Here is a 15685-nt window from a genome sequence, read left to right on the forward strand (position 1 = left end):
ACAGGGAAACTGAGACACAGAAAGACAGAGTAACTTGCTCAAGACCCATCAGGGATGGATCTGAAGCTGGAACCCAGGTTTCTAGACTCTCAGACCATGGCCTCCCAAGGTACCATGACCTTAAAGGGGGACTGCCACTCAGGCCTGAGGGTGGAAGGAACCCCAGAGCCTGGAGCAGTGCACACCCAGGTAGGTGGGTGACAGCAGGTGCCCCTGGATGCAGGGACTATTTAATCTTTCTAAAGCTGTGCAAAGGGAACCAGGAAATGTGAGTAGGCTGTGGCCATGCCCACTGCAAGGTGGGTGCACAGCAGCCACACACCCTGGGGCAAAGCTGAGCTCGGTCTTGGGAGGTTATGGGGTGGGCAGGGCCCCTGGGAGAGACAGCCAGGATTGGGGAGGAGAGGCTTAGCCACTCAGATGCAAACAGGGTGGTGTGATCTGAGTTCTTCCTGTGGGCCCAAGGAACATGCCCACCACCCACCTGTGCCTAGGTTTGGAGGACTGACCACGTGACCCATGCCAGCAGCCATTAGAGACAGGTGCTGCCTTGGGGAAGGAGTGCAAATGGGAAGGGCAAGGGAATTCCACCCCATGAAGCCCTTCCCGGGCCCTGGGACTCTACCCACCTCTTGGGCCCTGGCCTGAGGCCCGGGTCCACCACAGACTGGCAGCCGGAGGTTGAGGCGCTGAGTGGGTCCTCAGGGGCAGGTGGGCATCGAGGCAGGTCACAGTAGGGCACCTCAGCACCTGAAGGGCTCCTGAGCTCCTGGGCCAGGGTTGGAGAGAGGAGACAGCTCAGCACCCACATGGGGGCTCCCCCGCCCCCGCACAGCCCCTCCCGGTGGTGTGGGAGTCTCCAGGCATCTCCTCCTGGGATCTTGCACTTCTCAAGGAGCTGCCCATCAGGCTGGAAGCGCCCCTTGGGACTCAAGCCGAGGGCTGGCTGAGGTACCTGGTGTGTGCCTGCACACGTGCGTGCATACATATGGGCCTTGGAGCAGGTATGTGTGTGGATAAAGGCCTGGTATTGGGGGCACATGTGTGCACATAGGTGGACTGAGCTCTTGCTCATGCGTGTCTACGCAGGTCCCACGGGTACACCGATCCGTATGTTTGCATCAGTGCAAGTTCATGTATACGTGCACATATGCGTGTGCACCCCAGAACGAGGTGGATAGAAGGATCCACCAGGGTCTTTTTTGGCCAAGAGACAAGGGCAAGGAGGAAGGATTAGGCTGGCTGAGAGAAGGGAGAGGGCTGAGGGAGGAAGAGGCAGTTTGACGGTAGAGGAGATGGGAAAACAAGGTCTTGGAGGACAGAAGAGATTTGCCCCACTAAAGGAGAGGCAGGGGCTCCAGGGCTGGAGGGTCAAGGCCCCAGGAAAAGCGCAGGGGCCTAGAGCCAGCTGCCCACTCCTCTCTCCCTCCGCCCTTGGCAAGGCCACACCTGTGAAGGCTGGTCTGGTGCTGGGCTCACCGGGGGGAATGGCTGCTCACCTCCAGGGCCCCCCCCAATTCCTCCCCACCTCTGGAGAGCGGCAGTTCCCTCCCCTCGTGGTGGGAGACAGCGGCCATGGCACCCTGCGCCCCGCCTCCTCTCGGATTACCTGGGCTGCGGGCTCTGGCGGTGGTGGCGGCTGTCGGCTGTCAGCACCCTCATCCCCGGGGGGCTCCGGCTCAGGCCCCCACGCTGCCGCCCTCCCAGGCCCCGATTCCGGGCTGTGGTGGCAGCAGCAGCTGAGGCAGTGGAAACCTTAGAGGCTGGCTTCAGGAGCAGGGGCCCCTCATTACTGTTTCATAAGCCGGGGCCCAGCCAAGAACAATGCAGGACATGAAACCGCAGGAACCCGATCCCAGCAGCTCACCTGAGAGCTGGGAGGGGCAGGAGCCTGGGCCTGGGATCCCTGGGGACCCTGGAGCCCAGAGCCCAGGGCCAAGGCAGCAGCCTGGTCGGCACCACAGGGTGGGCACAGGCTCTCCAGGTTCCAAGAAGGCCACTGCTGGGGTCAGGCAGTGCCAAGAAGTGGGGTTGGGATGTCTGCCGTGACATCCAGGCCAGGGGAGGCACGGCGGGATTCAGTTTTGTCCCCTGCCCTGCAGCCAGATTCTGATCAGAGCTCGGCAGCAGGAGGTGTCAGATCCACAGCCAGGCCTGGCGCCTTGGCCACCCAGGGGACGACACAGCAGAAATGAGGAGAGGCTTGCCAGGCATCAGCCAGGGGCCTCTGCCCCGCCAGGCCCAGCAGGAGCCCTAGCCTGATGTGACACTTCATCCTGGCTTTCACCCCAGCCCCCGTCACCACCCCACCACCCACTTGAGTGGGCCCCACGGTCAGTCCCCAGCTCTGATTTCCTGTCTGGCGGGTCAGCACTGGCTCTGGCCTCAGATGGACCTCGGTCCCCATCCTGGCTCCTCCGCTTCCCAGCTGGTGACCTCAGGCCAGACTTCCCCTTTCGGAGCATTGTTTTCGCCTCTCGGAAATGGAGGCTGAGAAGCGAGCAAGACCTGGGCCACGTGACTTATCCTCTCTGTGTCTCAGTTATCTCACTACAAAACCGGCAGGAGAGCAGGACCCACCTCCCAGGGGTATTCTGAGAATTAAATGAGTTAATATTTGTAAAGGGCTTTTTTTTTTTTTTGAGACAGAGTCTCGCTCTTGTAGCCCAGGTTAGAGTGCAATGGCACAGCCTTGGCTCACTGCAACCTTCGCCTCCTGGGTTCAAGCAATTCTTCTGCCTCAGCCACCCCAGTAGCTGTGATTACAGGTGCCCGACACCACGCCCGGCTAATTTTTCTATTTTTAGTAGAGACAGTGGTTTGCCATGTTGGCCAGGCTGGTCTTGAACTCCTGATGGCAGGTGATCTGCCTGCCTCGGCCAAAGTGCTGGGATTACAGGCGTGAGCCACCACGCCCAGCCAATTTTTTTTTTTTTTTTTTAAACATACAGATTTTTTGACTCTATGTTGGAAATCTCTTGACCTAAAGCTAGAGGCAAATATGGCCAAGGGTCCAGAATCCTTGGAGGAAAAATGAGCTAAATTTGGTCCCTGGAGACCTGTGGTGACAGAGAGATGGGGAGAGAGTGGGTGGGGCAGACAGAGTCAGCCAGGGGAGACCCGCCCCAACCCCAGCAGCAGCATCTAAAGGTGATGGAAAAAAAACCCACCCATTCCTTCAATGCCTGACCACGAGGCACCATGGAATAGGTCCAGAGTGGCAGAGGAGTGCTCAGGCAGGCAGGTGGAAGAGGCCAGAAGAGGCAGTTGCCATCTTCTGGGGCCCAGGAGGTTTTTGTTTTTGTTTTGAGATGGAGTTTTTCGCTCTTGTCGTCCAGGCTGGAGTGCAGTGGCCAGATCTCGGCTCACTGCAACCTCCGCCTCCCGGATTCAAGCAATTCTCCTGCCTCAGCCTCCCGAGTAGCTGGGATTACAGGCACCCGCCACCACGCCCTGCTAATTTTTATATTTTTAGTAGAGTCAGGATTTCACCAAGCTAGTCAGGCTGGTCTCAAACTCCTGACCTCAGGTGATCTACCCGCCTCGGCCTCCCAAAGTGCTGGGATTACAGGCCTGAGCTACCACGCCCAGCCCAGTGTCAGTTTTTTACTATCACATCTGGTTCACAGGGAGCTGCTTCCTGCCCAGAGTTGGGTCCCAGGGCCTGGCTCCGAGACACAACAGTCGCCCCTCATGCATTTGCCAAAGGAGAGTTTCACAGCCTTGATCATCATCAGAGCAACTGGAAGCTCAAGAAAGTGGAGGATTTGATGTCGTGCCCCTCTCTGATCTTTTTTTTTTTTTTTTTTCAGAGTCTTGCTCTGGCAGTGGCATGATCACAGTGCACTGCAGCCTCGATCTCCGGGGCTCAAATAATCCTCCTGCCTCAGCCTCCCCAGTAGCTGGGACTGCAGGCATGCACCACTACACCCAGTTCATTCTTTGTTTTGTAGAGATGGGATCTCACTTTGTTACCTAGGCTGGTCTTGAACTCCTGGTTTCAAGCCATCCTTCAGCCTCAGCCTCCTAAAGTGCTGTGATCACAGGCGGGAGCCATTGTGCTTGGCCCCCTCTCTTGAAACTATCTCTGGTCTTGGCTCCTGGGGAGGAGGGGCACACTGTGGGGTTTGCCTCCCTGGCCTCCACCCAGGCCTATTCTCATCTCATTCCACACTTTCCTCCGCAGACGATAGGCTCATCCGTGAGCAAGACTTTGATCAGTGACAGATCCTGAAGACTCGCAGGCCTCCATCTCCTGTGATGGTCTGGCTCTAAGCTCCAGCCCCCCCAATTCACTAACCACCCCCTCATTTCCAGTTTCCTGCCGACACCCCACACCATGCCCCAGACAACTCCAAACAGACCTCCCAACCCAAGTACCCTGCCTGGAGAAATAACAGGAGTCAGCCATGGGTTTCTCCCCTCCCTCACCCCCAAATCCTGTAGAGGTGCCTGCTCAATTAGTTCGGAAATGTGTCCATTTGCCTCCATCTCAAAGCCCCAATCATCTCTGGCACCGATGAGTACGTGCACCTTTTCCTGGCAGGTCACCTGATTCACTCTCACCACCCTGCCCTCCATTCTCTCTGCCCAGCAATCAGAGTGACTGTGAAAAATGCAAATCAGAGCACGTCACTCCCTTATTTGAACTCTTCCGTGGCTTGGCCGGGCGAGGTGGCTCACACCTATAATCTCAGCACTTTGGGAGACCAAGGAGGGCAGAATGCTTGAGGCCAGGAGTTCAAGACCTGAGCAGCATGGTGAAACCCCATCTCTACTAAAAATACAAAAATTAACTGGGCTTGGTAGCGCATGCCTGTAGTCTCAGCTATTTGGGAGGCTGAGGCAGGAGAATCACTTGAACCTGGGAGGCGGAGGTTGCAGTGAGCGGAGATCACGCCTCTGCACTCCAGCCTGGGTGACAGAGCGAGACTCCATCTCAAAAAAAACAAAAACAAAACAGAAAAAAACTTCAGAATCCTAAGTCTTCAACATGTCCACAAAGCCTCACGAAGCCAGTGAGACTAGGCCTCCCCCCATCCTCCATCCTTGTCCTATAGCTCCTCTGTGCCTGCCTCTTGCTGTCCTCTCCAGCCCGATGTGCAGCCTCCTTTCTGCCTCAGGGCCTTTGCATATTCTTTGTTTGTTTTGTTTTGAGAGGATTCTCGCTCTGTCACCCGGGCTGGAGTACAGTGGTGCAATCTTCGCTCACTGCAACCTCTGCCTCCTGGGTTCAAGAGATTCTCCTGCCTCAGCCTCCTGAGTACCTGGGATTACAGGCACTCGCCACCACACGTGGCTAATTTGTGTATTTTTCATAGAGATGGGGTTTCACCATGTTGGCCAGGGTGGTCTTGAACTCCTGACCTCAGGTAATCCACCCGTCTCAGCCTTCTAAAGTGCTGAGATTATAGGCGTGAACCACTGCACCCGACCTATTTGTTTGTTTTGTTTTTGAGACAAGATCTCATTCTGTTGCCCAGGCTGGAGTGCATTGGCATGCTCATGGCTCACTGCAACCTTGAACTCCTGGGCTCCAGTAATCCTCCCACATGAGCCTTCTGACTAGCTGGGACTACAGGTGTGCACCATCCTGCCTGGATAATTTTTTTTTTTTTTTGGTAGAAATGGGGTCTCACTGTGCTGCCCAGGCTGGTCTCAAACTCCTGAGTTCAAGTGATCTTCCTGCCTCAGCCTCCCAAAGTGCTGGGATTACAGGCGTGAGCTGCCATGCCAGGCTGGCCTTTGCACATTCTCCTTCCTTCCTCTCCTCTTCCTGCAATTTCACTAACTAATGCTAATGCCTGCACAGCCTTTACCAAGCAGCTGAAATGTCATTTTTTCTGGAGAAACTTTCCCCAATGCCCTATCCTTTACCTTGATGCCACTTACTGTTCCTTTATACATTTATCACAACCAAGATTAAATAATCATGTGCATTTCGCTTGCTAGACTATAAGCCCCATGAAGACAAGCCAGGGATGTGCCCCATGAAGACAAGCCAGGGATGCGTCCCTCTCTCCTCCTCTCCTCCTCCCTCTCCCCCTCCCCTCTCCCTTCCCCCCTCCCCCCCGTTTTCTGTACTGTTCTGTTCTGTTCTGAGACAGAGTCCAACTCTGTCACCCAGGCTGAAATATAGTAATGCGATCACGGCTCACTGCAGCCTCCGCCTCCCAGTCTCAGGTGATCCTCCCACCTCAGCCTCCTGAGTAACTGAGACTATAGCCGCATCCCACTACACCCAGCTAATTTTTAAAATTTTTTGTAGAGATGGGGTTTCGCCATGTTGCCAGGATGGTCTTGAACTCCAAGTGATCCACCCGCCTTGGCCTCCCAAAGTGCTAGGATTACAGGAGTGAGTCACTGTGCCCAGCTGTGCCTTTCTGATTTATCATGATTTCCCCATCATCTAACATAATGCCTGGCACATTTTAAGCACCTATTCAGTATGTATGAATTTGTGAGCTGACCCAAGGTCTCAGGTGGGAAATGGTGGGATTGAGACTAGAACTCAGACCAGCCTGAATCCAGGGCTCTCCTATTCCATGCCTGCCATCCTCCCAACCACTGGGAGAAGGTCATTTGCATGAAAGATGGACTCCCAGGCATCTGTTCCCTGAACCTGAATTTGCAGGTGAGCACAGGAGAGCTATTATTGGAGGTATCAAGACTGGTAGAAGCTGGGCGCGGTGGCTCCCGCCTGTAATCCCAGCACTTTGGGAGTTCGAGGTGGGCAAATAACGAGGTCAGGAAGATCGAGGCCATCCTGGCTAACACAGTGAAACCCTGTCTCTACTAAAAAGACAACAAATTAGCCAGGCGTGGTGGCGGGTGCCTGTAGTCCCAGCTACTCAGGAGGCTGAGGCAGGAGAATGGCATGAACCTGGGAAGCGGAGCTTGCAGTGAGCCCAGATTGCGCCACTGCACCCCAGCCTGGGCAACAGAGCGAGACTCTGTCCCCCCCCCAAAAAAAGAGGACCTTCAGACCCCAATGGGAATGACGAAGCCATGGGGGTCAAGGTTGGAAGGGCCCGCGGAGGTTCATGGGTCCCAGGTTTCTCATTGCGTGTATATCAGGTGCTCTGTGTTTACATGCATATGGAGGCTCGGCAGCAGACTACATTAGTCACAAAGTCAGAAAATGACTCTTCTTCACTCCTTCAATAACTTGAAGAAGAAAATCTCAGCCGGGCACAGTGGCTCACGCCTATAATCCCAGCACTTTGGAAAGCCGAGGCAGGCAGATCACGAGGTCAGGAGTTCGAGACCAGCCTGACCAACATGGTGAAACCCTGTTTCTACTAAAGATACAAAAATTAGCTGGGCATGCTGGTGGGCACCTGTAATCCCCGGTACTCAGGAGGCTGAGGCAGGAGAATCACTTGAACCCAGGAGACGGAGGTTGCAGTGAGCCGAGATTGAGCCACTGAACTCCAGCCTGGCGACAGAGAGAGACTCCGTCTCAAATGAAAAAAAAAGAAAGAAAAAAAATGACTCTTCTTCACTCCTTCAATAACTTGAAGAAGAAAATCTTCAGACCAGGTGCAGTGTCTCACACCTGTAATCCCTGCAGTTACGGAGGTTGAGGCAGGAGGATCACTTGAGCCCAGGAATTTGAGACCAGCCCTGGCAACATAGTGAGATCCCACCTTTACAAGAAAACTAGCTGGCCGTGGTGGCATGTGCCTGTAGTCCCTGCTACTCAGGAGGCCAAGGCGGGAAGATCATTTGAGCCTGGGAGGTCGAGGCTACAGTGAGCCATGTACTGTAGGTTGGACGACTGCACTCCAGCCTGGGCTACAGAGCAAGACCCTATCTCCAAAAAAAAAAAAAAAAAAAGAGGGAGAAAGAAAATCTCCAGATGATGCTGGTGTATTCTTAACATCTCTCTAACATCTGCTAATCTCCCTTTTTGACAGAGAGACAGCAGGATGCAAGCTCAGAGCCTTCCATAGAAAACACTCTCCAGGCCGGGCGCGGTGGCTCATGCCTGTAATCCCAACACTTTGGGAGGCTGAGGCGGGTGGATCACCTGAGGTCAGGAGTTTAAGACCAGCCTGACCAATATGGCGAAACCCCGTTTCTACTAAAAATACAAAAATTAGCTGGGCATGGTGGCAGGCACCTGTAATCCCAACTACTTGGGAGGCTCAGGCGGGAGGATCACTTGAACCTAGGAGGCCAAGGTTGCAGCGAGCTGAGATCACACCACTGCCATTGCACTCTAGCCCAGGCGACAGAGTGAGACTCTGTCTCAAAAAAAAGAAAAAGAAAATACTCTCGAGTTAGGGTGTAATGACATTTCTGTTTTGTTTTTTCTTTTTCTACCTTTCTTCTCTTTTTTGTTTTGTTTTGTTTTGTTTTGTTTATTGAGACAGTTTCACTCTGTTGCCCAGGCTGGAGTGCAATGGCACGATCTCGGCTCACCACAACCTCCGCCTCCCAGGTTCAAGTGATTCTCCTGCCTCAGCCTCCCAAGTAGCTGGGATTACAGGCATGCACCACCATGCCCAGCTAATTTTCACCATGTTGACCAGGCTGGTTTCTACTTGTGTTGATGAGGTCAAGTTTTGTTTCAATAGAAGGGGAAAAAGATGTTGATTTAAAGAATAACAAAGTAAGTAACAGATTAGATGAGGCTATGGTAACAATTGTATCATATAAGCAGGAGGAAAGTGACTGAGGATGGTGAAACATTCACATGGTTCAACCACTTCATTGCAATGTGGGAAAACCGAGGCTCTGGCCAGGAGGAAGGCCAGCATCTGGGTTCAGCTGCGAGTTAGCGGGCACCACAGGCCCAGTCCTTCACCCATGCCCCCATCCCAAACCACCCCAACCACGTGGAAAACTGGCCCACCTGGTATCTTGCTCCGTGGGCCTCCTCAGGGTGGAAGCAGTTTTGATGGTGGTTCTGGGTAAGCATGTTGGCCTCAAAGTGTTCACACGGGTCATCCCCAGGCACCTCCTCCATATTGGGTGAGTCAGGCTAGGGCAGTTCCTATGATCCAATGGCTGACCCTCTAGGTGAGGCCTGGCAAAAATGAGGGGGAGGCAAAGACCAGATGAGTGGCTGGCCACTCACCTGAACCCCAGCCCCAGTTGCCCCAGTTTCCAGACAAGGACCAAGGAAATATGGTTAGTCATCCATTCCTTTGGATGTTCCTGTTCTCCCTCTATTCCTGTTCGTTTATTCACTCAACAAACACTCACTAAGCACCTACTAAGCACCAGGCACTCTGCCAGCATTTGATGTGCGATTTCTAGTCCTTACTGCAGTGTTGCTGAAAGTGCACGCCAAGGACTCTGCATTACACCCTCCTGGGCTGTTCATAAAAATGCAGATACCAGGCTGGGCACAGTGGCTGACGCCTGTAATCCCAGCACTTTGGGAGGCCAAGGTGGGCCGATCACTTGAGGTCAGGAGTTCGAGACCAGCCTGGCCAATATGGTGAAACCCCGTCTCTACTAAAAATGCAAAAATCAGCCAGGTGTGATGGCGCGTGCCTGTAATCCCAGCTACTTGGGAGCCTGAGGCAGGAGAATGGCTTGAACCCAGGAGGCGGAGGTTGCAGTGAGCCGAGATCGCGCCATTGCACTCCAGCCTGGGCGACAGAGTGAGACTTCATCTCAAAACAAAAAACAAAAAAATGCAGATTCCAGCTGGGCCCAGTGCGGGTGGATCATTTGAGCCCAAGAGTTCAAGACCAGCCTGGGCAACTGGCAAAACCCCGTCTCTACAAAAAATACAAAAATCAGCTGTGCAGAGTGGTGCAGGCCTGTGGTCCCTGCTACTCAGGAGGCTGAAGTTGGGAGGATCACCTGAGTCTGGGAGGTCGAGGCTGCAGTGAGCCGTGACTGTGCCACTGGACTCCAGCTTGGGTAACAGACTGAAGGAAAAAAAAAAAAAAAAAAAAGCAGATTTCAGCTGGGTAAGATGGTGTGCACCTACAGTCCAAGCTACTAGGGAGGCAGATGTGGGAGGATCTCTTGAGCCCAGGAGTTTGAGGTGGTAGTGTGCTATAATTGCACCTGTGAATAGTTACAGCACTCCAGCCTAGGCAACATAGCAAGACCCCATCTCAAAAAAAAAAAAAAAATCTAGATTCCCCTTTCTTTCTCCCAGTTCACCCAGTCAGAATCTCCAAGAGAGTGAGGTCTGGGGCTGTGCGTGTTAAAGAAGTGATTCCAGCCGGGGGCGGTAGCTCATGCCTGTAATCCCAGCACTTTGGTAGGCTGAGGTGGGCAGATCACTTGAGGCCAGGAGTTCAAGACCAGCCTGGCCAACATGGTGAAACGTCACCTCTACTAAAAATACAAAAATTAGCCGGGCGTGGTAGCACGCACCTGTAGTCCCAGCCACTCGGGAGGCTGAGGCACGAGAATTGCTTGAACCTGGGAGGCAAAGGTAGCAGTGAGCAGAGAGCACGCCACTTCACTCTAGCCTGAGCAACAGAGCGAGACTCCATCTCAAAATAAACAAATAAATAAAAATGAAAATGAAGTGATTCCTGGCCAGGTGCGGTGGCTTACACCTATAATCCCAGCACTTTGGGAGGCAGAGGTGGGCAGATCACCTGAGGTCAGGTGTTCGAGACCAGCCTGGCCAACATAGCCAAACCCTGTCTCTACTAAAAATACAAAATTAGCCAGGTGTGGTGGTATGCACCTGTAGTCCCAGTTACTCAGGAGGCTGAGGCAGGAGAACTGCTTGAACCCAGGAGGCGGAGGTTGCAGTGAGCCGAGATTGCGCCACTGTACTCCAGCCTGGGCGACAAGAGTGAGACTCTGTCTTAAAAAAAAAAAAAAAAAAGCAATTCCCCAGGTGATTCTAGTACACTCCACAGTTTGAGTGTCCTTGTCTTATAGCTACTCTGCATTGTAGATCAAATTAATGCCAATTTTAGATCAGGCAACTAAGGCTCAGAGAGGTTCCTTCGGTCATTGAAGGTCGCAGTGGCTGATTCAAATCCAGGGCTGTGTGTGTGCCTGCTCTCTCGGAGGTGGAAGTGAGGAGCACTGGATCATACTGCCAACTCGCACAGGTCCCTTGGGAAGCACAGGGAGGGAGGCAAAAAGCTGGCCAGGTATTTTCAGAGCTGAGGACGACGTCTTTGACAAACGTGAACAGCCTAAAGTCACACAGCAAGTTTGTGGCAGAGCTTAGCCAAAAAGAAACCCTAACGTGTTTTTGTTTTGTTTTGTTTTGTTTGGTTTTTTTGAGACAAAGTCTCTCTCAGTCACCCAGGCTGGAGTGCCGTGATGTGATCTCGGCTCACTTGGCTCACTGCAACCTCCACCTCCTGGGTTCAAGCAATCCTACCTCAGCCTCCTCAGTAGTATCTGGGATCACAGGCACGCACCATCATGCCTGGCTAATTTTTGTATTTTTAGTAGCAACGGGGTTTCGCTATGCTGGCCAGGTGAACTCCTGACCTCAGGTGATCCGCCCCCTTCGGCCTCCCAAAATGCTGGGATTACAGTTGTGAGCCACCGCACCCGGCCCCTAATGTCTTTTTTGGGGAGGTGAGGGCAGGGTCTTGCTCTGTCACCCAGGCTGGAGTGCAGTGGCTCTATCATAGCTCATTGCAACCTCAAACTCCCAGGCTCAAATGATTCTCCTGCCTCAGTCTCCCCAGTAACTGGGACTACAGGTGTATGCCACCACGCCCAGCTAATTTTTTTATTTTTTATTTTGTAAAAATGGGCTCTTGGCCAGGTGCGGTGACTCACGCCTATAATCCCAGCACTTTGGGAGGCTGAGGCAGGCAGATCACTTGAGGCCAGGAATTCAAGACCAGCCTGGCCAACATGGTGAAACCCTGTCTCTACTAAAACTACAAAAATTAGCTGGGCGTGGTGTCACATGCCTGTAATCCCAGCTACTCGAGAGGCTGGGGCAAGAGAATTGCTTGAACCCAGGAGGTGGAGGTTGCAGTGGAGCTAAGATCGCCCCGCTGCACTCCAGCCTGGGCAACAGTGTGTCTCAAAAGAAAAAAAAAAGGCTCTTGCTATGTTACCCAGGCTGGTTTTGAACTCCTGACCTCCTGACCTCAATCCTCCTCCAGCCTCTCAAAGTGCTGGGATTACGGGTGTGAAGCATCACACCCTTCTGAAACCCTGGTGTCTTTTTTTTTTTTTTTTTTTTTTTTTTTTTTGGGACGGAATCTCACTCTGTCACCCAGGCTGGAGTGCAGTGGCATGATCTCGGCTCACTGCAACCTCTGCCTCCCGGATTCAAGACATTCTCCTGCCTCAGCCTCCAAAGTAGCTAGGATTACAGGCACCTGCCACCATGCCAGGCTAATTTTTTTGTATTTTTAGTAGAGACGAGGTTTCGCCATATTGGCCAGGCTGGTCTCGAACTCCTGACCTTGTGATCCACCCACCTCGACCTCCCTAAGTGCTGGGATTACAGGTGTGAGCCACCGCGCCTGGCCGCCCTGGTGTCTTAACTTGTGCAAGGGTTCTCATTTCTGGGTGCCCCTAGGGCCGCCAACATCCATGCTCTGGAGTGGAGCTGGGTCAGGAGAGTCACTTAAAGATGCCCTCCCCACCCACACAGAGCCCCAGGGGGAGGGTGGAAGGTGGGAGGAACCCAACATCCCAAAACACCTGCAGCTTTTTTTTTGGTGCCCCCAGGTCACCTGCACACATCCATCCTCACCTGCTGTGTTCCAGGGGATCAGGCTTTTGTTGCCAATCTTGGTGGAGAGCTGAGGAATTTCACCTCCTCCCCTGGGACAGCCAGGCCCAAGGCTCCTCCATCATCAGACCTGGAGAAGGGAATGGGGTGGTGGTGACAGCAAGGCACGGTGGGGAGAGGGCCACCCACTGGCCCTTCCGTGGCCCCAGGGTCTCTGATCCTCCCCGGGCGGTTGTTCTCCCGACTCCTGGTGGTGGAAGAGGGGCGCATCGGCCCCGCCCGTCCTGGGCGTTTCTCTCCTGGTCCGGCCACATAAAGGAGCGTTGCCTAGCAGGAGAACGCCGCTCATTTTCCTGGGGGCGGGTAGCGGGCTCTACTCCACGTGCCCCTCGCTGCTCCCGTTTCATCCCCTACCCACAACCAACAGGCAGAATCCTTCTCTAAAATGCACTTGAGATGTGGGTATAAGAATCAAAACCTCAAGCAGCTACACATGCCCCACCCAGAGAATGGACCCGGGACCCTCTCCATCCAGGCATTCAGCCAGTTCCTCCCCGGATCCCTCGACCCCTACCTCTCCCGTAGGCCTCCCCCTACCAGCTCCTCTTTTCTGCGGCCCAGTGCTAACCTTGGCTGGGTTTCCACGAACAGGGGCTGCCGGGGTGGGAGTGCCAGGGTCATGGCCTCTTTATTTTAACAATGAATCAGAGCGACGCTCGGGAGGTGGAAGGCAGGCCACGCCCCTGCCATGCTCGCATAGGCTCTCTCTGGGTGCCTCATTTACATGAAGACTGTGGGACTCTGTGGGACTGGACAAGCCAGAACAAGGGGCGGGGCGGAGGCAGGCGGGGCACGGATACCTCTGAGAGCGAGACTCGCTGCACGTTTAGCCTGGGCCGCCTGCAGTCCTCATCCGCTGGGGGTCCCCAAGGAGCCCTAGAGAGGGCTGGCCCTGGCGGATCTGGCTCCTTCTGACCTCTTTCCCGTTGGTTCATTCTGGCGACAGTCCGCTGGGCTGGCTTTAGCACAGACCTTGGACTACAGTCTTAACCTCTCTGTCATGACAGTTTTCTTACCGGGGAGGCGGAGGTTGCAGTGAGCCGGGATAGCGCCATTGCACTCCAGCCTGGGCGACAGAGCAAAACTCGTCTAAAAAAGAAAAAAAAAAAGAAAATAGCCGGGCGTAGTGGTGTGCGCCTGTAGTCTCAGCTACACAGAAGGCTGAGGCAGGAGCATCGCTTGAACCCGGAAGGCAGAGGTTGCAGTGAGCCGAGATCACACCACTGCACTCCAGCCTGGGCGACAGAGTGAGACTCCGCCTTAAAAAAAAAAAAAAAAAAAGTGTTTCTCATCTTTTTTCCTTTTAGTTGGTATTTGCCAATTGTGGCGACTGGGATGGGAGGAGGAGGGCAAAATTCAATGGACAGAGAGGAAGGTTGCAGCAGGAGTCCAGGAGAGATGGATGCAGCGATGAGATAGGGAAGGTGGACTAGATTCAGACACTTGCAGGCAGGTGAGCTTGGCACTAGGGTCACGGAAATCTTAGATTGAGAGTTGTTGCGGATCACCTGGGGGTTGGATTCAGGCAGGATTGGCTGAGAACCTACATTGACACAAGCTTGTGCCCAGAGCAGAAACAGAAATGACTAAGATACAACTTCTCACTCAGAAAGCTCTGGTCTGGTTTGAGGGACAAACCAAGATCCACTGTGTTCAGTGTTTAAAAGAAGGAAACACCTACTATCATGGGAGGTCAGGTGGAGAAAGGAGGAAGGCAGAGAAGGCTTCTCCTTGGAGGTGGCTCAAAGGTGAGGAGAGCGAGAAAGGCTGAGAACAGCCTGCAAACCTCTGAAAGTGTCTGTGGGAGGCCGATGCTAGCTCAGAACAAGGGGGCATTTCTAGCAGTCCTCACAAGGGAGCAGGCAGTGAGCTCTCCAAGCTCAGGAGGAACCAAACCCGGTCACCAGAGCCACCTGCAAGCCAAAGGAAGGTCAATGGCTCAAACCTGGGGACGTCAAGGTCGTCAGCGCCACTGGGACCTTGGAAAGGATGGACGCTGAGGCTTATATGACCCTGGAACACCTGCCCCCACAGTTCCTCACCTCACCCCCTTGGGAGAGCTCAGGCCACCCCAAAATAGATCCTACCAAAAGAAGTTTTATTTTAATGGGCTGAGCCCAGCTTCAGGTAACTATGGCCACAGCTCATCACGTACTAGCACAGGGCCTGACCTCAGTGTGAAAACCGGGGATGGATAAATGCCTGCTGTGACTTTAGCTCCACACAGATGGATCCCCTCATGACAGCCCTTTATATATTTGGCTTCCGTGAAATAATCTGCTGATTATACCCCAACACCCATTCTCTCATTTTTTTTTGAGATGGAGTCTCGCTCAGTTGCCCAGGCTGGAGTGCAGTGGCGCGATCTCGGCTCACTGCAAGCTCCGCCTCCCAGGTTCACGCCATTTTCCTGCCTCAGCCTCCCGAGTAGCTGGGACTACAGGAGACTACTGCCACGCCCGGCTAATTTTTTGTATTTTTATTAGAGACAAGGTTTCACCATGTTAGCCAACATGGTCTCGATCTCCTGACCTCGTGATCTGCCCGCCTCAGCCTCCCAAAGTGCTGGGATTACAGGCGTGAGCCAACGCACCCGGCCTCATTCTCTCATTTTTGAGATGGAGTCTTGCTGTTGTCACCCAGGCTGGAGTGCAGTGGCGTGATCTTGGCCCACTGCAACCTCCGCCCCTTGGGTTCAAGTGATTCTCTTGTCTCAGCCTCCCAAGTAGCTGGGATTACACCACCTGCCGTCACACCTGGCTAATTTTTATATTTTTAGTAGAGATCGGGTTTTGCCACGTTGGCCAGGCTGGTCTCAAACACCTGATCTCAGGTGATTGGCCCACCTCAGCCTCCCAAAGTGCTGGGATTACAGGCATGAACCACTGTGCCTGGCCCCATTCTCTCCTTTCTAACACAATCCCCAATTCTCATCTGGGCACTTGGTTTCCCAGAATAGAAGAGTTCCTGGCGGGGCGG

General features: G+C 53.6%; 1 protein-coding gene across 17 annotated transcripts in view; it reads right to left on the reverse strand.

Moving 5' to 3' along the window:
• The window catches only part of TRIOBP (TRIO and F-actin binding protein), a 78585-nt gene extending 64816 nt beyond the window's left edge, over window positions 1–13769 (reverse strand). For 11 of the 17 annotated variants that reach the window (XM_063623052.1, XM_063623059.1, XM_063623058.1 and 8 more), the window contains exons 1-4: window positions 13275–13339; window positions 12668–12776; window positions 8861–9034; window positions 630–769 (exon numbers count right to left, since the gene is read on the reverse strand). In XM_063623052.1, the coding sequence (XP_063479122.1) occupies window positions 630–769; window positions 8861–8955 (235 nt within the window). In that variant the 5' untranslated portion in view covers window positions 8956–9034; window positions 12668–12776; window positions 13275–13339. Of the gene's footprint in view, window positions 1–629; window positions 770–8860; window positions 9035–9822; window positions 9891–12667; window positions 12777–13274; window positions 13367–13506 lie in introns of those variants that run through there. The other 6 variants (XM_063623050.1, XM_063623045.1, XM_063623053.1 and 3 more) reach the window with 5 other exon arrangements.
• Between the last annotated feature and the right edge of the window lie 1916 nt (window positions 13770–15685).

This window comes from Symphalangus syndactylus, chromosome 18, assembly GCF_028878055.3.
Source record: "Symphalangus syndactylus isolate Jambi chromosome 18, NHGRI_mSymSyn1-v2.1_pri, whole genome shotgun sequence".
Classification (NCBI taxonomy): domain Eukaryota; kingdom Metazoa; phylum Chordata; class Mammalia; order Primates; family Hylobatidae; genus Symphalangus; species Symphalangus syndactylus.